At 38.7% G+C, this 25,726-nt stretch overlaps 1 protein-coding gene across 1 annotated transcript in view; it reads left to right on the top strand.

Moving 5' to 3' along the window:
* The first annotated feature begins 22,635 nt into the window (after positions 1-22,635).
* colec10 (collectin sub-family member 10 (C-type lectin)) overlaps positions 22,636-25,726 on the top strand; it is a 32,463-nt gene continuing 29,372 nt past the window's right edge. Inside the window, exon 1 of the mRNA XM_037677071.1 lies at positions 22,636-22,735. Coding sequence (XP_037532999.1) covers positions 22,636-22,735 — 100 coding nt within the window. The remainder of the gene's footprint in view (positions 22,736-25,726) is intronic.

Here is a 25,726-nt window from a genome sequence, read left to right as displayed (position 1 = left end):
CCATCTGTATTGTGCATGTGCAACTTCACACCTGCAAAGTATTTCACACTTCTGCAGGGCGTTCACCTAAAAATCTCCACTCTGAGATCTGGATTCAGAAACCTTTAGTTTCAGAGAGAACGAGGGCCGTTGTGTATACAAATGGCTGAACTGCAGCAGAAAAGCTGAGATTTCGCTCAAAAACGCATCATGTAAACAGGGCCTATGTCTGTCACTGGTTGGTGTTGGCTGTCTAGATGGATTTTTGGTCCTCTTCACTTTTTCGAAAGGTACTACGTCTTTACACATAGAAAAACAAGTGTGACATGAGGAAAAATAAAACCCCACTAGAAATCACATTACAGGAAACTCCTTGTATGTGACTTACCCCCAACTTCCCAGTCCAGGTTGCTTGTAAAAGAAGGGATACCAAATTAAAACCAAACCAAAAATTATCCAAAACTATCACAGGTCTCAGTTGTTTACATGTTGTAAAACTAGACCATAATGTTATATGAAGCTTTGGATGTAAAAACAAGGAAAAAGAAGCAGTATTTTTTTTTGTTTATGTTGTCTCATGCAGTGTTCCTGCCCTTACTATGTTTGTATGTGTGTTTTTGGCTGTGACAGGGGAATTTCCAGATTCCACAGACCCTGACACAAGGTTCACTTGTGTGTGTGGTGGTGAGAGGTGGTGGTGGTGCGGGGGTGTCATCAATGCAAAATATTTAACACCTTGAAAATCATGATCCTGTGTTTGTTGTTACTGCAGCATCCAAAAGGTCTATACAACAATCTCACCTACTAACTCTGTCAGTAGTATTGAGCATGCATCAGGAAACTCTGTCAGTATTTATTATGTACATTTGAAATGTGGGCTTCAACTGAAATCTTTTATTTTTTGATCTGCCAGACCTGCCTGCTCCTAACTTGACTTGTATTAAGTTTGACCAAAACATCTTCAAATATTTAGTGACTTACATCTGACAACAAGTGACAATCTACTCTGCTACCAGACACGCAACCATGACTAAACACCAGTGAGGTTTCCAGCACTTGTGGCCACCCATGTGCAGAAACCTTCAAGCCTAAGTAAAATATGATGGATTAGGGTTAATTATTACTAAAGAGAATGTTGGCTCAAAAGGAAGGTCGTTGTTTAAAATGAAGGCCATGCATGTGTGCAAGGATGGGCTTTGATCCTGCCACTAATGCCCCAAGCCAGGTTTTATTGTTACACAGCAGAACCATTCCCTTTAACATCCTGATGCATGCTCAATAATCCAGATAGAAAAATCTAACAAATTAAAGTCAGATCATCTGGATGGATTATTCTTTGTTGAAATGTTTTGTCTTTTTATACAAAAACTAACAATCTTTTCGATAAAAGACAAAACATTTCAACAAGAAGACTCCGTCCAGAGGACCTGACTTTACTTTGTTACGTTCCCTTTAACCATGTGTGTGTGTGTGTGTGTTTGTGTGTGTGTGTGTGTGTGTGTCACTGTAATAGACATGTAATGGAGTGGGGCCTCATGTATCAAATATTTTCATACTGAAATTCGACTTGGAAAGAACTGTTCAGACGGATCAAACCGTGTGCACGCACATTTCTGTTCACCTTTCCATCATACATTTGAACGAGCATAGAACAGTGCACATGTGAGACGTGTCTGACACGTCTTGTTCAAATATGAAAAATAGATGCAAATATGTTTTGCATGTGGGGTTCTCAATTGAAAAGATGGCTATATGCAGCAAAATGAAAAATTTAATGAAATGTGGTTCAGAGATGCTCCCAATAAGTAGTGGGGTGTAAAAATGTTTGCCACAAAAAGACGAATGTGTGTGTTGTCAATGAATGAAGTGAATCGGAGGGTGCTGTTCTGCCTGTGGCTTAGTTCTGAGTCTGCATTTCCAACTTACGTTTGTTTGTTTGTATAAATTAATCCACTCCACCTAATTATTTAAATTTTCATGTTCCTAGAACAACTGGTCGCGGCGGAGGTGTAGCTTCTATTTTTCAGTCGGGACTATTAATTAATACTAAACCAATTAGTAGTTATGATACTTTTGCGTCAATGTCTCTAAGCCTATCCCATCCTAAATGGAAAATGGGGCGTCCACTCTCGCTAGTTGTTGTTGATCGCCAACCAGGTTCCTATGCTCAGTTTTTGTCTGAATTCTCAGAATTCTTAAATGACTTACTACTAAATACTGATAAAGTCATAATAATGGGTGATTTCAATATTCATGTAGATGTTGAAAGTGATAGCTGAAGCAATGCCTTTAAAAACTTAATAGTCAATTGATTTTTACCCAAAATGTCCAAACACCCACTCACTCTCATCATCACACCCTTGATCTGGTTCTGGCCTATGGCATTGAGATTAATAACTTAGTAATATTTCCTCAAAGTCCTATTGTGTCTGACCATTTTTTATTTACCTTTGAGTTTACATTAAATGACTAAACAATCACGGAGAGTAAATTTCACCTTAGCAGGTGCTTAGCAGAAAACGCTGTAACCAAATTTAAAGATTCTCTTCCATCGTTTTCCTCTGTCTTGCACAGTAATACATCTGAGAGCAGTGCCTTTGATCATCTAGTTGATAATTTTACAACTACTTTGCAAACTTCACTCGAAGAAGCTGCTCCGCTGATAAAGAAAGTAATCAATCAGAGGAGATTAGCTCCTTGGGTCAATTCTGAGTTACGTACTTTAAAACAGGCTTCTAGAAAGCTAGAAAGAAAATGGCACTCCACTAACATTGAGGAATCTTACTTATCCTGGAGAGAGAGCCTGCTAATGTACAAAAAAGTGCTCTGTAAAGCTAGAACTTTATATTATTCATCTTTAATTCATGAGAATAAAAATAACCCAAAGTTATTTTTTCAGTACCATAGGTAGTCTAATGGAAAATCCTATCTTTGTTGATTCATGTATCCCTACAACTCTAAGCAGTGATGACTTCATGAGATTTTTTTATAAATAAAATTATTTCAAATAGGGAAAAAATTCAAACCAACATTCCTAGTATCGCCTCTGGTTCTGTGTCATTTGAGACAACTTTTAAAATGTCACTAGAACCTGATTTATGTTCGAACAGTTTTTGTCCTGTTGAGCTCTCTGAATTGTCAAAAATAGCTTCATCCAAACCATCCACATGGCTGCTAGATCCTATCCCAACCAGGCCATTTAAAGATGTATTTCCCTTGATTAATAACCACATCTTATATCTGCTGAATTTGTCTCTAATAAATGATTATGCACCACATAGCTTTAAGATTGTTGTAATTAAACCTTTATTTAAGAAACATAAGCTTTACACAGGAATCCTAGCCAATTATAGACCTATATCTAATCTAACTTTTATCTAAAAAATTGTAGAGTAAATAGTTGCAGGTCAGTTACATGACCATCTTCAAAGAAATAATCTGTTTGATCTGTTAATAATAATAATCTGTTCGATCTGACAAAATCTGTTTTAGTCAGGTTTTAGAGCTCACCACAGCACTGAATCTGCACTGGTGAAAGTTACTAATTATATTATCATGGCCTCAGATAATGGACAGGTGTCTACACTGGTCCTGTTAAACTTCAATGCTGCATTCGATACAGTTGATTACAATATTCTACTAAAGAGACATGAATATGATATTGGAATTACAGGAATAGCTCTAAATTGGTTTAAATCATATTTATCTGATAGATTCCAATTCGTAAATGTAAATAATGAATCTTCATCATACACCAAAGTTAGTCATGAAGTTCCTAAAGGTTCCATGCTTGGACCAATACTATTTATCTTGTATATGCTTCCATTAGGTAATGTTATTAAAAAGCATAGGATGAATTTTCATTGTTCTGCTGATGATACACAGTTATATTTGTCCATGAAACCCAATTAATCTAATCAGCAATTTAGACTACAAGCATGTCTTACAGACATAAAAACCTGGATGACCCTAAATTTTCTGCTTTTGAATATAGACAAGACTGAGTTTTTGAACCTGAGCATCTTAGGGATTAATTTTTCAGTCTTTCTCCCTCCTTAGACGGCATTAATCTGGCCTCTAGCTCTAATGTTAAAAATCTTAGTGTTATTTTTGATCAGGGCATGTCTTTTATCCCCCACATTAAAAACATTACTAGAACCACCTTCTTCCACCTGCATAATATCACTAAAATTAGAAACATATTATCTAAACATGATGCTGAAAAACTGGTCCATGCATTTGCTATGTCTAGATTGGACTATTGCAATGGTTTGTTATCAGGATGTCAAAATACTTCTTTAAACATATTCAGTTAATCCAAAATACTGCTGCCAGAGTCATAACTGGAGTTAGTAGGAGATATCATATTTCTCCAGTTTTAGCTTCTCTCCAATGGCTCCCTTTCAAGTCCAGAATTGAATTCAAAATATTACTTCTAACCTACAAAGCTCTCAATAGCCTAGCTCCATCTTATATTACAGATCTTATTGTTCCATATTTTCCTAACAGAGCACTTTGCTGTCAGACTGCAGGCTATGTCACGGTCCCTAGAGTTTCCAAAAGCAGATTGGGAGGAAGATATTTTAGTTATCAGGCTCCTCTCTTGTGAAACCAACTTCCAGATTCTTCTGAAGGCTGACACATTGTCCAGATTTAAGACCGGCCTTAAGTCTTTCCTTTTTGATAAATCCTATAGTTAGGGTTGGCTTGTGATGCTATCTTAAGCTTAGACTACTAGAAGATAAATTGATCTTTTATCCATCCAACCATCCATTATCTTCCGATTATTACGAAGTCGCGTCGTGGGGGCAGAAGCTTGAGCAGGGAGGTCCAGACATCTCTTTCCACAGCTACCTCTTCCAGCTCTTCTGGGAGGATTCCAAGGCGTTCCCAGGCCAACCGAGAGACATAGTCTCTCCAGCATGTCCTGGGTCTCCTCCCAGTGAGACATGCCCAAAGCACCTCCCTAGGGAGGCACCCAGGGGGCATCCTTACCAGATGCCTAAACCACCTCAGTTGGCTTCTCTCGACGTGGAGGCGTAGTTGTTCTACTCTGAATCTCTCCCGGATAACTGAACTTCTCACACTATCTCTAATGGAGAGTCCAGCTACCCTGCGGAGGAAACTCATTTCAACCAAATGTATCCACAATCTCATTATTTCGGTCACTACCCAGAGCTTATGACCACAGGTGAGGGTAGGAATGTAGACCGACTGGTAAATGGAGAGCTATGCCTTACAGCTCAACTCTCTCTTCACCACAGCAGACAAGTACAGAATCTGTAATACTGAAGATGCTGCACCAGTCCGTCTGCCAATCTCACGCTCCATTCTTCTCTCACTCGTGAACAAAACCCCAAGATACTTGAACTCCTCCATTTGAGACAGAACCTCACCCTCGACTCGAAGAGAGCAATCCACTCTTTTCCAGTTGAGGACCATGGCCTCATATTTGGAGGTGCTGATTCTCATCCCAGCTACTTCACACTTGGTTACAAACCGCCCCAGTGAGAGCTGAAGATCACGGCACAATGATGCCAACAGGACCACATCATCTGCAACGAGCAGAGATAGAATCCTGAGGCCACTGAACTGGAAAACCTCCACACCGTGGCTGCACAGAGAAATTCTGTCAATAAAAGTTATGAACAGAATCGGTGACAACAGGCAGCCCTGGTGGAGTCCAACTCTCACCCTGAAGTGGTCCGACTTACTACCGGCAATGCAAACTAAACTCTCGCACCACTTGTATAGGGACTGAAAAGCCTGTAACAACGGGCCTCCAGTCCCATACTCACGGAGCACCCCCTACAGTGTACAGTCTACAGTGTACGAGGAACACGGTTGAATGCCTTCTCCAAGTCCACAAAATACATAGACTGGATGGGCAAACGCCCATGACCCCTTAAGGACATTAATGAGGGTAAAGAGCTGATCCAGTATTCCATGGCCAGGATGAAACCCACATTGTTCCTCCTGGATTTCCTTAAATTCACTTAAATTTCCTTAAATGATTTGTTAAAATTGAACAGTTTTCATTTGATTCTATTTCTATCTTATGTAAGTCTTGACCTGCCATTGTGTTTCTGTTCTTCTCAAACCCAGCCAGTCGAAACAGATGACCGTTTGTCATGAGCCTGGTTCTGCTAAGGGTTTCTTCCTCATAAGGGAGTTTTTCTTTTCCACTGTCACCTTCATGCTTGCTCAAGATGAGAGTTCTGCAGTGGAGTTAAACTCAAAGCAGTCTGCTTCTCAGACAAATAGGGTTAAATTATAATTTTTATATATGCATTTTTGTTCAGTGCCCCGAGATAACTTTTGTTGTGACTTGGCATTATATAAATAAACTGAATTGAATTGAATTGTTTGATAAAGTAATTATTGTGAATACAGAGACACTCAGGAGCTTGGTAGAGCTTAGAAGCTTATTCTTTCAATAGCTGGTGTGATGAAACGAGTCGCTGCACCTTAAAACATTTCAGTTGCATTGCAGGGGGATTTGATATATCTGAGCATCACATAGATGAGGTCAACCCATACAGCAGGCATGGCTTCGGGAGAAATACCTGCTCAGTATGATCAGGTATTTCTTTGGGGATCAGTTTGATCCCCACAAACATGCTGCCTCCAAATTCCTCTACTGGTGATGTCCTCTTGCAGCACCACAGCTGTCATTGTTCCATAATTACGCACAACTTTCCGTGGCTATTTATGGACATATATGTGATGGTCTGCACCTTGTTGATTTGAGTAATCATCACGGTCGAGTTGTTCTAAACTAATTTGTTGATCAGACACTGTTTTCTTCTCAGTGAGAATGACAGTTCACACATATTTTATATTCCTCATCTGTCTGTGTTCCTCACAGGTGTGTGATCATTGACATGCGTTGACATCTACATGTGACAAAAATATAAAATGTTATAGTTTACATACCAACATTTTTCAGTCAGGTCATCTGGTCAGTTTTTTTTTTTTTTGTGCTGAAACGTTTCGCCTTCGATCCGGAAGGCTTCATCCGTCAAGGAAACACACAACAAAACTGATTCTTTCCCCAACAGCTTACTCCAAAGTGGAACAAACCATTTATGTTGATGCTAAGATGGTCTCTTTGGCACACCCCCTCCTCCATTGCCGGCCCTCTTCCTTGTTGACAGTCGTGTCAAGTTTGTTCCACTTTGGAGTAAGCTGTTGGACAAAGAATCAGTTTTGTTGTGTGTTTCCTTGACTGATGAAGCCTTCCGGATCTAAGGCGAAACGTTTCAGCACAAGAAAAGAAACTGTCCAGATGACCTGACTGAAAAATGTTGGATTGTATACCTGGATTATTGAGCATGGACTTTGTTATAGTTTACATAGTACTGAAGTTATTTGTCAGTTGAACCGGCAACAGCTGGAGATGATTGGCTCTGCCCTGCCACTCAGGTTGACAGGAGCATGGAGAAAAACTAATTCCCACATTCGTGGCGGTAAGCACATTCTCATGGCAAATCAAAAATGTGCATTAAATTACGCACACTTTCACACAGCATTCATTTTGATACATTCTGATACGAGTGAAACCAGGTTTGCACCGTTGATACATGAGGCCCCAGGTGACCTGTTTTGGGTGTTGTCACCTCTTTTTACAGTTGACATGCTTCAAAACAAAGTAACCTTGAGCATGACAAAGTAGATAAACGTTATTAGATAATAGTTTTAGGTTATTTTTTAGTTAACTTATTCCACCTTTATTTTCTATGCACCCTTTTGCTATTAATTAAGTATACTGACAGAATGACCTGGTTTCAGTGTTTCAGTGGTTTCAGTTTAAAAAACAAACAAACAGTAATTAATTCAAAACCCATACAATTGTCTTTCATACTGTCCCTGTGGTGTTTTTATTATGCTAAAGAAAGTGCAGGTTTTCTCAGTTTGTACACACAACAGGATAACATAAATCTTTGCTGTGAGCTTGTCATAATTTGTTATGAATTTTTACACCAGAGTTCAGCGCGTCAAAACCAAAAAGACCAAGCAGGAAACGGTATCATAAAACAATGTTTTTATTGTGAAATGGTAGAGAAGTGCTTCTATGGAACGGAAAATTGACAGGTTATTGTTTGCATGTGGGTAATCGAGCAGATGAAGAGCAGAATGGAGGAAGTGTAATTGTTCCTATGAGATGATAAAAAAACAGCTTTAGGAGGGGTTGGCAGGAATTCAAGGAGTTGAGGAGTTGTTTTCTTGCAATTCCAGGACTTTTCAGTTAAGTTGAGTATCCGGGTTAGCGGTAAAACACGGACAAGCAGATGAGGAGTGACTGAGTTGACTTCTACTGTTTTCTAGATAAGAGATACAGGCTTGGATCAGTGGAAGAACACATCATCAATTCATCCATTCAACTTTTATTTATACAGGTTAATCCCATTGATCCTCGGGGACTCATTTACAAGAGAGACCTGAGGAGGAGTTCTTGATGTTTCAGGAGCACATAGAAACACTGCAAAGAAAGAACAGGTACTGTAAGAGTTTCTTAAGTTCAAAGCCTTTTCTAGTAGTTTCACTAAGAATATGCATGACATCACGCTCATTATCATTTTGTGACATGCAACAGTCCCACAAAAACTCATGGTTCATCTCAACCCTAAATAACTAGAGTCTTGATCATCAAAGCTACTAGACATTGGACCTCAATTCACCACGAACTTCTGAATCAGAAACTTCTGCTCTGATTGGGTACGGAGGCAGAATAGATTCCCATATCTCCACAGTCCTCAGCCTCAGCACCGGGTCTCCACAAGGTTGTGTGCTGAATTTCCTCCTCTACACTCTGTGCTCAAATGATTGCCTCAGCATCCACCCTGACAACACCATAAGCAAGTACAGTACGCTGAATACACCACCTTGAAAGGAGCGTAATCACCGGTGTTCGGATGGACACAGACCTTAAATGGACCACAGCAGTTGTGAAGAGGACCCAGCAGCACCTCAACTTTTGTTTCTCAAAAAGATCAACTTCAAGAGAGAGCTGCTGATCATCTTCTACCACTGCATGATTGAAAGCATGCTGACATATTGCATCTCCGTGTGGCTTTCCAACTGCACAAAAGCACACAAGTTGGTACTGCATTAAAACAGTCATTAAAATGGCCAGAAGTTATTAATCACAGTCTTCCCTCCCTGGAGGACCTTCACAAAACATGCTGTCTATGCAGGGCATGCAACATTCTAAACAATGGCATACACCCAGGACAACAGGTGCTTGAGTCGCTGGTCTCTGGTAGGACATTTAGGATGCTGAGTGCAGACAAACTGACTGAGAGACAACAAAGTCCATGCTCAATAATCCAGGTATACAATCCAACATTTTTCAGTCAGGTCATCTGGACAGTTTCTTTTTTTTTGTGCTGAAACATTTCGCCTTCGATCCGGAAGGCTTCATCAGTCAAGGAAACAATGGAGGAGGGGGCGTGACAAAGAGATCATCTTAGCACCAACATAACTGGTTTGTTCCACTTTGGAGTAAGCTGTTGGGGGAAGAATCAGTTTTGTGTTGTGTGTTTCCTTGACTGATGAAGCCTTCCGGATTGAAGGCGAAACGTTTCAGCACAAACAAAAAGAAACTGTCCAGATGACCTGACTGAAAAATGTTGACTGAGAGACAGTTTTTATCATCAAGCTATAGCACTGATAAATATAAATATTTGACTTTCTCGAACTTGTTTTGTAAGTCTATTGTTTTTTTTATTTTTAACATATCTTAATATTTTTAAACAGCACGTTTTGTGTATATTTTTATAATACTTTGTTAGTGCTAGTTTTTAAATTTTGTGATAGTGTTTTGATTTTTAATGAGCACAATATGTTTATATTGTGTTGTATGTTTTCACAGATGAAGAGGAGGACTGTGCTCCAGTTTTGTTGTGCTGGGACACAAAATTAAACTACAATGGCAATAAAGATCTACTGTCATTGTCTTTTGCATTCGAGTTAACTATTAAACATGATGCTCTCAGTGTAGAATTTCCTGCATGATCAATAAAGTTCTATCTTTATCTTACATGCCTAACCCTAACCCAAAAAGGAGCAAACTAACTAAAACCCTCAGCTGCTGTTCACCAAAGTTGTTTGTCCCCAAGTATGCTCTTAGGCGACCTTTCCTGCTTTGATGACATAATGTTTACTACAATAAATCTCTCACAGCAGACAGTCGTTGCACTGCCAGTTCTCTGCTCTGTCTGTTTCACTCATCAAATTCAGCTAGATGAAAACACAACTTCCCGTCCTCCCTCTTTTTTGTGGGAAACAGTTTATGAGCTTGAAGAACAACGACGGATTTAACACACATGAAAAGTAAATCAGGAAAATAACTGGCAGGAGAAGTAGTAAACTGTTAATTTGTTGTTAAAAGTCAAAACGAGGAAGAGGGGCTTCTTTTTATATTATGTGATGAAGATTTATAAACCAAAAACAAACCAAAAGCAAAAAATAAAATCAACAAAACAATAGCATACCATATGTTGTGGAAAAAAGTACCTTAGGATGTTTTTAATGCCAAAACAGCACACGCTATGTTAATAAATACAACAGCATAAAAAAATCTTTATAAGTCGTTATAAATTTTTTCAACATGCCACACACAATTTTACCATAAAGCTTTTATAATTGTTGCTGAGCTGATGACAAAATGTTGCTGTTTAAAATTTTAAGCGACACATTCAGCCTATATATGCAAAATAAACCGGAACTACATCTCAAGCCAGCAGTGTAAATGAACATCCAATGTCAGCTGGATTGTGTGCGTGCATGTGTGTGTGTTTTAAATCAATCAATTTCAGTCTGTCCTTCCATGGGGCTGCGGTAGCTCTGTGGTCAGTGCCGCAGTCCTGTAATCCTGAGGTTGTGAGTTCAAGATTGTGTCATCCCACATAAAACTGTTGCCAAATCTTTCATGCGAGTTTATTTGCTGTGGCAACCCCCAAAAAAGGGAGCAGCTGAAAGAAGAACAGCTGCCTTTCCTTCCATAACATACCATTTCTTTTGTATCATGTTTCACAATATGAGTGCATTTATGCAGATTTTAATTTATAATTGACAGCTCATTGCAAGTTGGGTGGAGGGTAAAGAAATTTAGGAAAGACAGAAAGATGAAGAAAAATAAAAGAGTAAGTGTTTGAAATGTGGTCATGAGATTGTTTCTTTGTGGAGGGAAGCAACTTAATGAGCAGAAAGGCATGTACAGGAAGAGCACATGTTGTTGATGTTACAAACATGGGTGTTGTTGGGATTAGAGCTGCTGAAGATTTGCTCAAATAAAAGATAAATGATGTAAAACAAGAAAACCCCTGTGCATTTTTGGGGGATTTGTAACATAGCTCAGACATAAGATGTTGATCCAAGTTGAGTTATTTCTGGTGGTTTTCTAGGCGCTGGCAAGCAGTGTTGTGGGTGCTGAAAAAAATCTGGCATCCGGCGTGTTGCCCAGACACATTTTAACAACAGTGAAGACAAGGATGAGCACAAAAATCTGAGCCAAAAGGAGAAGATGGAAATGTGGAGATGAGAACATGACAACAGTTGACAACCTTTCTGCAATGACCCAATAGGCACTTTAAAGTCTTGGAGAAAAATTGACTGTCCATGATAAACATGAGCCTGTGATATGGTAATCCCATACAGGGCTTAGTTTTTGAGTTTGGGGCAAGTCACATGGGGCAAGTCATCTTCACTTGATTCAGGTGCAGGGTGGTGTTAGGCAAACAGGAATGCAAAGTTCCCATGAAAAATATCTGCTCCTTAATTACCAATTAAACTAAATAGCATCACATCCTATATATAAAACTTATTTAAAAAGAACCTGAAAAAAAAATACAATCTACAGTACATTCAACTAAGTAGCAAGTTTATTTTTCAATTTAAAATGCTAATAATCTCAACTACTGTGATGAACTTGCGACTTGTTCAGGGTGTGCCCTGCCTTTCACACAGTGACTGCTGAATATGAACACCAGTGATCCCCGTGACCCAAAAAGGAAGAAGTGGGTAAAAGATAATGGATAATCTCAACTATTATATATGCTCAAATATTTGCTCTTAGTGTCTAAAGGACATTACTATGTCAATCATTGTGGGGACACTACCAACATCAGCCTGACTAGTTTGATTTGCTCTTTCTCTATTGATTTTGATTAGGTCCAATTTTTCGGTTTAGCCTAACATGGCCATATAGATTTAAAGGTTTTTAGAAAATGAGGTGGCACAATTAGTAGAGCTGCTGCTGACTCTCAGCAAGAAAGTAAAGTCCCAGCCCGGGACCTTTTTGGGTGGAGTTTGCATGTTCTCTCCGTGCATGCGTGGGTTTTCTCTCGGCATTCTGGTTTCCTCCCACTGACCAAAAACATGTATGTTAGGCTGATTGGCAACTCTAAATTGTCCCTAGGTGTGAGTGAGAGTGTGAATGGTTGTTGTGCACCCACCTCTCACACAGTGATGGTTGACCATGGCAACCAGTGACCCCTCAACCCTGCTAACCAAAAAAAGAAGCAGATAAAGAAAACACAAAGTCAACAATGCAATGAAATGCTCAGGACGAGAAGAACCATCTCGACTTGCCTCCCCCTCCCCCCCAAATGGGGGAGGGGGAGTTAGAACAGTTAGATGGTTGTTGACGAGTTAGAACAGGGGTGGGCAAACTTTTAGACTCACGGGCCACACTAAGTTCTAAAACTGGAGTGAAGGGCCGGGCCAGGAACAGATGGATGGAGTGTTTGTGTGATTTTACACCCCAGCGCACTAACATCTGCCAGGACACAATTAATTATGGGCGATTCCACCTTCTGCACCACTCAAGCAGCCACTAAGTCAGGATTATATGATAGAACAGTGATTTTATTTACAATAGTGAAATTATTGACTTTGTGGAGTCTTACCAACTTCAGGCCAAAACAACAAACAAAACAAACCACTGTATTTTATCTTACATGAAGAAAAATAAAATGAACCAAACCACAAGTCTCTTATCTCACTATGCTAATGGAATACAGGAGGAAAGTCAAAATAAAGTGGCAGCTCACCTCTACAAACTCCTCACAACACTTTTTACAACTACAGGATCTAAAGTTGATGACAGGTCAGCGGTGGCAGGCTGGGAATGGAAGCAGACATCATCCTCCTGCAGCTCCTCTATGCAGCATCACAGCAGAGTACCTGCACAATAATTCACATACACGTTTTTGTCTTTCACTTTTTTTTTTGATAATTCACACACAATTAACAGTTTCACACACAAAGCATGAATTACAGTGATTCCTGATGGATGACGCAATGAAGAAAATAACATCCTGGTCAGAGTTTTCCTCTTTCTCTTTATCCTGGATTCTTTTCAGCAGCCCAACGGGTTTTCCACTTAAATTTGGTGATTTGTCCGTTGTGACATTGAAGTTTCCTCCACAGAAGCTTCATTCTCTCATGACAGCAGATGGTTATAAAAATCATCTCTCTGTGTTTTTCCTTTCAGAGACTCCAGGGTCAAAAACACCTCAATTATCTCAAAACTTTTGTTAATCCCGCAGATCAAAAATAGGAGATGAGCAGTGTCCTTTATTACTTTCATCCAGGGGATAAATGAATAACCCATAAGAGTAGGGGCCTCGTAGGTGGGCCCATTGCTCTCCCTAAAACAACAGAGCTTTATTCAAATCTTTGTGTCCATCTGATGAAGGACACAATGTCTGAGACAATTCTGTAGATATCCATGAAGTGTTCGCCAAAAAAATTCCCTTGACTTGTTTTCATTGACAGCTTGAAAGTTGACAGTTGCAAAACCACCTAGCGGGTAGTTGCACTCTCTCACCATAATTGTGCAAGATTTGCACCTCTGCACCTACTGACCGCTTTAGAAAAAATCCATCTGTAAAATAGCAGAATCGATATAGAGACAGGTCCACCACAGAGAAGTTGCATGAATCTTCCTGGTTTTGAGACCAGATGTCTTCTGTCCTCTCACAGACCTGTTTTCTGTTCTTGTGGGCATGGAGTGACACTTAGGACCACCAACATCCTGCGGGTCTGAGTGATTAAGTCTTTGGCTTCAGAGTGGGAAAACACTGGGGCCAGAAAAGACATTTTTTAATGGACTGAACTGATAAAGAAATTGGAGACACCTGTGTTGAATGAAACAGGAATGGATGTGAATGGGCAGGGCACACAGACTGAACTGCAGGAACTGAACGGAGGAGGAGTGAACTCATGACGTGAAAGACACAGAGAAACAAACAATAATCATATGGGGACTAAACTAAATACAAATAAACTCAAGTAACTGAAAACACACAGATCATGACACTGGTGAGATGTGCTGTAGGAGTGACAAATGGAGAAGGTGGGACTGCATCAAGGATTGGCTCTGAGCCCATTCTTGTTTGCTTTGGTGATGATCAGACTAACAGATGAGGTCAGGTCAGAATCTTTGTGGACTATGATGTTTGCAGATCACATTGTGATCTGTGGTGAGAACTTGGACCAGGTCCACTGTAAAAGAGAACTTGGAGAGAAGGAGATATGCACTTGAAACAAGAGGAATGAAAGACAGCTGTAGCAAGACAGAATACCTGGGGTGAATAAGAGGGAAGCAGGTGGAGCAGTGAGGCTACAAGAAGCACAGGTCGCAAAGGTGCAGGACTTCATGTACATAGGGTCAACTGCCCAGGAAAATGGGTAGTGTAGTAAAAAGGCGAGGAAGAGAGTCCAGACAGGATGTAGTGCATGAAGAAATGTTTCAGGAGTGATTTAAGACAAAAGGGTGGCAACAAAGGTCAAAGGAAAAGTTTACAAGAGAGTGGTGTATGTTGTCTGATTTGGGTACAGTGGCCTTGACAAAGAAAAAAGGGGTGGGGGAGGAGAAAGAACTGGAAGTGGCAGAGCTGAAGATGTTCAGGTTCTCCTTAGGAGTGACAAGAATGGCTAAAATTAGGAATGAGATAATCAGAGGTAAAGCACAGGTCGAACAACTGGGAGATAAAGTTATAGAGGCCAGACTGAGACAGTTGGGGCATGTGCAGAGGAGGGACAGTAGTTATATTACACAGAACCGCCTTCTTCCACCTGCGTAATATCGCTAAAATTAGAAACATCTTATCTAAAAATGATGTTATAAAAGTACCAGGAAAAAGACAAGGAGAATGGCCTAAGTGGAGATACAGTTAGGGTGAGGACAAAAGATGCAGAGGACAGTGTGAGAGGGAGGAGGATGACTTACCATAGTGACCACTAAAAAGAGAAAAGCTAAAAGAGGAAGATTATATTATATGAAATAGATTAGATTAGATTAGAATAGATAAGATTTTAACATATTTTACATAAAAAATATATTTTTGAAATGCAAACTTTCAAATGGACAAAGAACAAAAATTATCTCTGGATAGTTTCCTTAGCAAAAGAAAACATAGAAGAGACTTCTTGAGGACTGTTGATTCAAACAGTTTTTTATAGCTTCTTCATAGCATAAATCAGTGACACAGAAATTTTATTTTTAGTACATGACTTATGGAATGACAATAGAAAGCTAAAGCGGCTTTTCAAACTGAGAATGAAGCCGTGAATGTTTCTTTAGGCATGACTAGGTCTGCCCACACACACACACACACACACACACACACACACGCAGGTTTGTTTTGCTATCCACGCACACGCACACACACACACACACACACACACACACACATGTTTTTAAAAACTTTTGTGTTTTTAGCGTGGATTAAACAATCTATATGCAGTCAGAGTTAAATTTGAAGTCATACTCATTTCTTAAATGTGCACAACACAGGCTTACTCACCTAACTACTGTGTCATTACAGGAAAACAGCTGTTTTCACTGCAGCAGTGTCTGTTTTAACAGCGACTACATTTAACAGTTTGAACATGATAAGTGGGCTGAAATCACGATGTGGTTTGAAACTGTGTGGTTTTGAAAGACTGCATGAGTATGCCTCCGCTTCGGTGACAGTTTGTAAGAACGACCTTCTCTGCTCATTACTCACATTCCCCTGCTAAATTGTCCCAAATGGTATATTGTTAGTGACAAGAGGAAGGGTGGGGTCACACACCTTTTATGTGGATCTAAAATGAATTGATTCCAACTGAGAACTGTTAAACTGATACAATACACATCTAAATAAGGTGTAAAGCTTATTTTAAAATAAATAAATAAATAAAAGTGTTAAAGTAGAATATTTGATTCAATGTGAGGAAAAGCAAAGAAAATTTAAAGAGAAAATTGCTGGATTGGTTTAATTTGGGCAGCACGGTGGCGCAACTGGTAGAGCTGCTGCCTCTCAGCGAGCAGGTCCTTGGTTCAAACCCCGGTCCAGGGGCCCTCTGGGTGGAGTTTGCATGTTCTCTCCGTGCATGCGTGGGTTTTCTCCAGGTACTCTGGTTTCCTCCCACAGACCAAAAACATGCATGTTAGACTGATTGGTAACTCTAAAATTGTCCCTAGGTGTGAGTGAGAGAGTGAATGGTTGTTTGTCTCGTTTGTCTCTATGCGTCCCTGTGATGGACTTGCGACCCGTCCAGGGTGTCCCCCGCCCCTCGCACAGTGATTGCTGGACATGGGCACCAGCGACCCCCGTGACCCAAAATGGAATAAACGGGTAAAGATAATGGATGGATGGTTTAATTTGAGTGTCATATTTGTATGTATATCATATGATTATATTTATCTGATAGATATCAATTTGTAAATGTAAATAATGAATCTTCTTCATACATCCAAGTTAGTTGTGGAGTTCCTCAGGGTTCAGTGCTTGGACGAATACTCTTTCCCTTATAGATGCTTCCATTAGGTAAAGTTATTAAAAAGCATGGGATAAAATGTCATTGTTTTGCTGAGGATACACAGCTATATTTGTCCATGAAACCCAATGAATCCAATCAACTATTTAGACTACAAGCATGTCTTAAAGACATAAAAACCTGGATGAACCTAAATTTTCTTCTTTTAAACTCAGGTTCAAAAACTAAAACCTCAGTCTTGTCTGAGCATTTTAGGAATAATATTTTCAGTCTTCCACCCTCCTTAGATGACATTAATCTGGCCTCCAGCTCTAATGTTAAACATCTTGGTGTTATTTTTGATCAGATGCCTTTTAACTCCCACATTAAAAACATTACTAGAACTGCCTTCTTCCACCTGTGTAATATTGCTAAAGTTATAAACATATTATCTAAAAATGATGCAGAAAAACTGGTTCATGCATTTGTCATGTCTACACTGGACTATTGCAATGGTTTGTTATCTGGGTGTCCAAATACTTTTTTAAAACGTCCTCAGTTGATCCAAAATGCTGCTGCCAGAGTCTTAACTGGAGTTACTAGGAGAGATCATATCTCTCCAGTTTTAGCTTCTCTCCATTGGCTCCCTGTCAAATCCAAAATTTAATTTAAAATCTTACCTTCTTAACCTACAAAGCTCTCAACAACCTAGCTCAATCTTATATTACAGATTTTATTGTTTCATATTTTCCTAACAGAGCACTTTGCTCGCAGACTGCAGGCTTACTTGTGGTTCCTAGAGTTTCCAAAAGCAGAATCTTTCAGTTATCAGGCTCCTCTCTTGTGGAACCAATTTCCAGGTTCTGTTCATGAGGCTGACACATTGTCTAAGATTAGGCTTGATTTTTCTTTCTGATAAATCTAATTGTTAAGGTTGGCTGGGGTTTCCTGAGTTATCCCATAGCTGCTATAGGCTTAGACTGCTGGAAGATAAATTGATCACATTTATTCACTCTGTCTTTGCATATATCTGTTTTGTATTTGCATTTTGTTATGTCCTTGACATGTTTTTTTTTCTTTCTTCCAATACTGTGCCTACACCTGGACCTGCCATTCTGTGTTAGTTTGTTTCTCCTTCCTGTTCCTCTCAAACCAGCCAGTCGAAGCAGATGGCCGCTTGTCCTGAGCCTGGTTCTGCTGGAGGTTGCTTCCTGTTAAAAGGGAGTTTTTCTTTTCCACTGTTGTCTTTGTGCTTGATCAGGATGGGAGATTGTGATGAAATGAAGATTTAACAAGTCTGCTGGCTTCCTTCCTTAGATGGAGAACCTTTAGTAATTGGCTTTTTTATGTATGTGAATGTTCTGTTCAGTGCCCTGAGACAACTTCTGTTGTGATTTGGCGCTACATAAATAAACTGAATTGAAATTGATCAGTCAGCGACTATGGAAAGTGAAATTGTTGAAAATAAAAAATGTATATATATACATAAAAGAGGTCATGACTTTGAGTGTCCCTGCTGTTTGTTGTGTGCCTACTGGTTTTTCTGAGAGAGGATTTTGTCTGGGCTTAAATAAGTGGGAGTAAGGGAGTAGAAACAATGCAAGGCAGTTATGACGTACATGCCCTTCAGTGAACCAGTGTGGTTCACAGCAAAGGTTACGTAAATGTTTAATGTGCTAAGCATGTTGACTGATTTGTCAGTAACACATGTGGGCAGTTTATGTTACCACTGCTGTTTTAAAATACAAATTGCACTTTTTACAAGGACTGTAAGCAACAGTGGAAAAAAAAAAACAGAGTTGTTTTGTGGTTTTCAGTATGAAGTCAACCTCAATCCAGGAGTGTGAATCACTCTTTTAATTAGAGAGCCACATGCAAACAATTAGCCGTCAGGATAACAGGGTCGAATGTGTGTGTGTGTGTGTGTGTGTGGGGGGGGGGGGGGGGGGGTGGGTGTTACCACTACAAACACTATACTTTCCCAAATGTTGCAAGTAGTGGACAAACTGAAAGATTGAATAAAAAAAATAAAGCACAAGTCAAATTCTCTCACTTTTATGAAACATCTAAAAAAAATTGCTTTATTTTTTAAAGTTGGCCACAGAATTCTATAGTCCATATGTCAGTGCACCAATAAGACCAAAACCAGAAAGATTATAGTTCAACTTGAGATACACTCAGGTTGTTGAATTTGTGAACATGAACCTTTTGAGAAAAATGGAGCATTTAGAACTCTTGTTTATTTCTCAATGTTTCATTCTAATTTTTTTTTTATCACAAATGCTGGTGAAGACATTCAGAAGACAATGGAGCACAACTAAGCTACATGGTAGTGAGTACTGTAAATCTGCAATCTCATAAATGTAATGCCCTTTACTTTTTGGTCCACCATGCAATGACGTCAAGATTTGTAGTGCGCTTTGCTTTTTGAAGCCAACTTTGAGAAGCTTCAGCACATGTGTTGGCTTTCTTCTGTACATGCTTGAGCCACACATGCAAATATAAATCACTAACAATGGATCTAGACCACCACAACATTTAGACTTTGACTCAGAAACACTTAAAAAAACTACAAAGAGGAAATATGCTCTAACATTGCAAAGATTGGAGAAAAGAAAGCCACAGAAAAAACAAAGGACCTTTGTCAGCACTTGAGTTCACAACATTGCAACATATTTCAAGGAATCGAATTCACCGCCACATACCTATGCTCTGATGACTCTTGAATATCCTCGCTAAAAGTTGTAGTTAAAATTAGCATGAAATAATAACTAATAAATAAATAAAAGTATTTATTTTCACTACTTTTTGTCAAAAAGTCAACACAAAGGCAGAAAAGCTGAAAGTAATCTCAGCATAAACTACAACGTTTTTGGTTTTGATCTCATTGGTGCAGTAAAATGGTATTCTGTGCGTATCCAGGTCTCTCTTGTAAATTAGTCCCGAGGCTCATTGGGATTAACCTGTCTAAATAAACATTGAATGAATTAATTTTCAAGTGCAAATAGAAGCAGAAGAAATAGAAGTTTTTGCCTACGAGAATAACTATGTACTGTGACAATGGCAGTGATGTAAATAATATAAAACAAACTTTAGTTTGGCTCAGCCTAGACTTTAGCTAGTCAGTCTGGGTCAGGCCTAACTTTTAATTTGTCAAATTAAGATTTTTCTAAGAAATATCTGAAACAAGTAATGACTGTTCATAACCCTAATTTCTAAAAATTTGAACTTCACAGCAATAAAAATGTTTTGTCGCAAAGTGCACTGCTCTTGCATCAACAAAGCAACATGAGCTTGAATCCCCCCCCCCCCCCCCCCCACACACACACATAAAAAATACAACTTGTGTTAAGTCCTGTCACCAATACCAAGTGTGTGGAGTCTTGGTTAATTTCAAATGCATGTGTGTGTGGTTTAAATCGCATTTCAAACAAGAAACCAAAAGAAACAAACATCCCATTCAGCAAGAAATAAATGATTATGTCTCATCCAAAAGAGAATTAGTCACAGGGTGCAGCTTTACAACTTGGCTTTTAGTAGAAATACATTTTTGTTTTTTCTTTCTCAGTATTGTATTTATCTGAATGATTTGTGTCATTAAAAAAAAAACTTTATATGAGTGAACTTTGTGATCTTTATACCATAGTAACAGCAGCAAATCTTTCATTTCTTAGCTCCAAATGGCAGCTTTTCAAACAGATATTCTTGTACATTTTGTCCTCAAGGAACAACAATATTTAAATAAATATTCCTGTATTTTCCCCAGTCATTAGTGTCTTGCTATGATCTGCTCCTCATGCACCTATGCTTTGAAGAATTGCACAAACGATTGCCCTCCATACGAATTTTCTTGAAAGAAGAAATTCTCTCATCTGCCTCAACAGGGTTTAGAAAAACTCAGTATCACTCTCTTGTCTCTGCTCAGTTTTTTGTCTTTCAGTCTGACTAAGGTTTAGTCCCTTTATCTATTATCTTTTTTTATTCTCCTAAACCATTTTCTGTATATTTTTTTTATACTGGAGGCAGATAACCAGAGTATGCCAGGATTAGTTGAAAATGGAACTCAAGAGTGCAGTCTGGAAACACAGAGTCAAAGATTTGATGGAAATCTATTTTTTTATAAAAATAAAAGGCTGTTGTGACAGCAAGTGAATACATAAGACTTTTGGTTGCTATTTTGTTTTGATTTGTTTAAAAAAAATGGTATGCCTCTTTTGTGATTGTCTATTATTATCATTGTTGTCCACTGTTCTCATCACTCTTTGTTAAAATTCAGGCCTCTCTTGTAAATGAGTCCCCGAGGCTCAATGGGATTAACCTGTCTAAATAAAGGTTGCATGAAAAAAAAAGCTCCCTTTCAGTTTCTCTCTTTGACTCAAAGAAAGAGATTAGCTATTTGATATGTTTGTTTCATTTTAATGTTAAAGGAAGGGTCAAGTTTCTTGGAAATGTTTGATAAAGTTAATATCATGTATCAATTTTGTACAGTTAAAAAAAAAGCTTACATGAAAAAGACATACTCCAAACGTGAGTAAACTCTTCGTAACCTATACATCAAAAAAGTTATTGGAGAATCGAAGTCTGTAAGGTTCAAAGTTCAAGGTCAAGGTTCTTTATTGTCATTCACATCACATGTGGTACATGAGGTGGAACGAACTTGCATACTCAAGGTCCCAGTTACAAACAAAAACAGCAAAAATTTAAAGTATATAAAGAAACTGTATATAAGGATCTAAGACATAAAACATACAGTTTTTGTTATCTTAAGCAAATCTTAACATTCAAGTTCAGTAATTGAAATCACATGTGTATATGTATGTGTTATGGTCTGTAGTTTGAATGCAAACTTTGCAGGTCTTTCTGCAAGAACTTTGTGTCTTTGCTTGTCCATGTGGGCTTTCTCTAGTTTTAAACTGATGATTCTAAACGAAGCTGGAGGAGAGTGGGTACATAAATATGTGCTGTGTTTGTGGTTTATAAGACTTGCAGTTCTAAGTGTATCTTGTTTCCAGCCAAAGATAAATAGGCTCTACCACAAGATAAAGCAGTTCAGGATAGAAAAAATGGAATTACATGCCCTATGAACCTGAACATTAAACATTTGCCTAGTCTCTTTATAATTAAGTTTTTTATTTATTTATTTATTTATTTTTTATGTCCTGCACATCAAATTTTGAACAGTTTTAGCATAGATGTATGTTTGGGGTTTGTGTCTGGTACAGTAGTACTGGTCTCAAGTACGTCAGATAGTGTGATCGGGTTTCTGTAAAATAAGCTTGTTTTAGACAACCTGATCTCTTTCCTGCATGTAAACTATACTCTACACTGTGATTGGGCGGCTGTGGCTGAGTGGTTAGAGCAGTCGTCCTCCAATGCAAGAGTTGGGGGTTCGATTCCACCAGCAGTCACATGCCAAAGTGTCCCTGGGCAAGACACTGAATCCTGTCACTGAGGAACAAAATGATGGAATGATTCTGTGAGTATGAGTTTGTACAAATAGAAGTGCTTTATATGAAATAAAATATAAATTAGTACAAGTTATCAAATATACATGTACTCATTTCTCTTTGGTAATTTGGTATAGTACGAAAATTTGACTCATATTTAACAATTTAAAAGTTAAAGGGCATGATGTGTAAAAGAATGCAGAAGCCTGCTCTGTGTTGTTTGACATTTTGACAAGTCACTGATAAGACTCTATACACAAGTGTGTCTGTGTGTGTGTTTCAGAGCGTCTGTTTCTTCTATAAACAAAAGTCCAACTTTTTCCTTAGACATTGTGAAGAACATTTTCTCTTGATGCTACGCTCTATCCTGGATACGGTCCTGTCTTGGCATATCATTCGTCCTTTAAAGTATACCAAAACATCAAGATTGTCTGCACCGACCTGTGACTGTTTGGGAATGTTTCGGCTGTTGGTGCTATGTGTGTTTCTTACTATGCTCAGCTACGTCTTTGCATCTACAGAAGTTTGCACCAATTCCCTCTTACCAGGAGCAAAAGGTAGGGTAGAACATATGATTCAGTCATCAAAAATGTGAGCACCCCAGTTAAAAATGGGGTTTTCTGACATCATTGTAAATGTATCCAAGCGGTAGCTGCATGTCTGTGTGTAAAACTTGATGAGGAGATACCCCCAGTACATTTAAGGGTTTCTAAAGCTAATGATAAAGCCACAAAGCATTAAGTACCCTGCAGTTTACAAGCTAGTTGTCTACTTAGCAGTCTTCTGGAAATGAATACCTCCTTGTTTGTTGGTGCTTTATATTTTACAACATCTAGTAGTTGTCTTCCCTGCTGATTCAGACAGACAGACCTAATAAAATAGAAAGTTACGCTATGCTTAATTTTCTTTTCAGCTCTTTTAAAGCGAGTTAGTTCTGGCTCAAATAAAGCAGCATGACGCAAGGGGAGAAATTCCACCTCATTATTGAGTGTGTCAGTAAAGAGGGAGCTTTTAGAAGCAATTATTTGGGGGGTCTCTTATGATATAGTCAAATGTATTGCTATAAACTGAAATGAAAGTTAAACATTTATTACGATTTTCACCAGGTAGACAAGTTGCAGAAACTAAACTAACAAGAGCCCTGAACATAATTTCTTCACACATCCTGCACTAATTTGTCTGTTTAAAACGTTGGATTCAGTTGAGATTGTCATGTGACTTAAAACATAACTTCTTTTTACAAAAGTAGGTTCATAACTTTGGAGGCATAAATGCATCATTTTGCCTATGTACTGTACATGCTAGATATGCTTTATTTTCTTTATATTGCAGACAGGCAGACAGAAAAACTATTATCATTGTAAAAATCTGTAAAAATCTAAAAAAAAAAATGCTTAGGGGGATTTTTGATTTCCTTATCCCGAGAAGAAAGTACAAATGTTGATGTGCTTATTGACCAGATATATTGTGTTTTGGACCTGGTTAAATTGTACATGATGTACCAAAAACTTGGTGCGGTCCACCACCTCTTCTGCTGAGCTGTTGATCATCAGCAGAGTTTGAATAGGCTGTTTCATTCTGAAGTCAACAGTGTTATTCTTTGTTTTGTCCACATTCAGGAGAAAGTGCTTTTGTATAGTAATTTTGTTTGGAATATATTTTGGGGACAAGGGGCAGATATTATAAGAACTCATTCTTCTTCTGCTGCCTTTCATTTTATTTCTGTGATTGTATATCTTTTTTCTTTTCTTTAAATTGTATTACATTTGTTGTTTGGATGAAATGAAATGAATAAATAAAACATACATACATACAAAGTTTCTGCTGCAGCAGTTCACCAGCTGCTTCACTTGGATGTTCCTGATCAGGCCAACTACTATAAATCATCAGTATATTTGATTATGTTATTGGTAGTGCACCTGGTGACTGGTCAAGGCATCTGTGAGAGTGAAGAGTAGAGAACTCAGGACAGAACCCTGAGGGGAGCCGTGACTCAACGTGATTACTGAGATTGTCTTGTTCTCACATGGACAGACTGAGGCATTTCACTTGGGAAATCCAAAATCCAGTTACAGAGTGTGCAGTCAAAACTGAGGGGTGCCAGTTTGCTTACTAGATACTGGGGGATTATTGTATTAAAAGCCAAACTGAAATCTATAAACAGTATCCACACAAAGGTGTTCCTCTCTTCCAAATGTTGAAGACTGAGAGGGAAGAAGAACTAATGTCCTCTGTGAAACAGTTCAGGTGATAAGCAAACTGGCCTGGGCCAAAACATGAAGGAAGTTGGTAGACCATATGCTGTTTTATGAGCCACACCATCATTATAGGAGTCAATGCAATGGTGCAGTAATCATTCAGGCAGATTATTGTGGACTTTCTGGGTAATGATATGATGGAGCCTGTCTTGAAATGTGAGGGGAAAATGGTCTGGTTCAGGGAGGTGTTGAAGATGTCTGTCAGAACTGAGGCCAGCTAATCAGTGTGTTTCCTGAGCAGGTACCCTGGTATCCCATTTGGCCCATCTGCCTTTTGTACGTTGATGTTATTCAGGGCCCATGCAGTCATCAATGGTTTCTAAAGAAAGTGACTTCTCACCTGGTTTGGGCTCTGATTTCCTCACTGTAGCTGAGTTCAGTACCGCAAACTTGCGAAAATTATAATTTAGTTCAAGGAAAGCCATGTCATCTTTACAATTTATTTGAGGAGCCTTGTAGTCTGTTAACTCGGGGTGTCCTACCACAGCCTCTGAGTGTTTGCAATGTCCTGGAGGAAACCCTGGATTCTCTCTCCATATGCACATTTTGCGTCTTATTGCATGGTTAAGGTTAGCTCTAGCTGTTTTTAGAGCTGGCTAGTCACCAGATTTAAGTCAAGTCAAGTCAAGTCATATTTATTTATAGAGCACAATTTAAAAGTGGCAATCTGTGCTTTCAGCATGGTATGCACCTCTGTTGAAATCCAGGGTTTATGCTTGGCCCGGGTTGTGATTGTTCTTGATGACAGTTACATCTTCCATAAACTTCCAGATAACCTGACATGGACAAGACACATCAGTGGTGGGAACGGTTCCGCTAATCTGCCAGTTCCCAATAGTAAAACAAACTTTCCATTTAGCTAAATAGCATTTTTGTTAACTTTGAATACATTTAGAGAAAATAGCTTCTGTTATGTTTATATCCAGTAAATTCAATTCTACAATTTTTTTTTAAAAGACAATTCACGGAGTGATGCAATGCAATACAATACAGTGCAATTGGGAGTTAAGCAAAGCTTTGCACTACCCAGTGATGACATCACCCTCTGAGCCCCCCGCACACACACACTTAATATCTACCACAAATGGTCTCTAACTAATGGTATCACTGTCCACAGAACCCTCTTTAAAAGAAATGAATCATTGCTTTTGTTAAAAACAGAAGTTTCCTACTACCACTTGGAGAGAAAAATTTATTTTTCTTTAAAAGTTTCGAGTAAGTCTGTTTTTTATCTGTCTTTTTTAGCTTTAAACACACACACACACACACACACCATCACACACACACACA

This window comes from Nematolebias whitei, chromosome 5, assembly GCF_014905685.2.
Source record: "Nematolebias whitei isolate Nwh7 chromosome 5, NemWhi1, whole genome shotgun sequence".
In the NCBI taxonomy this organism is placed as follows: Eukaryota; Metazoa; Chordata; class Actinopteri; order Cyprinodontiformes; family Rivulidae; genus Nematolebias; species Nematolebias whitei.
This window is presented reverse-complemented; position numbering and strand designations above follow the sequence as displayed.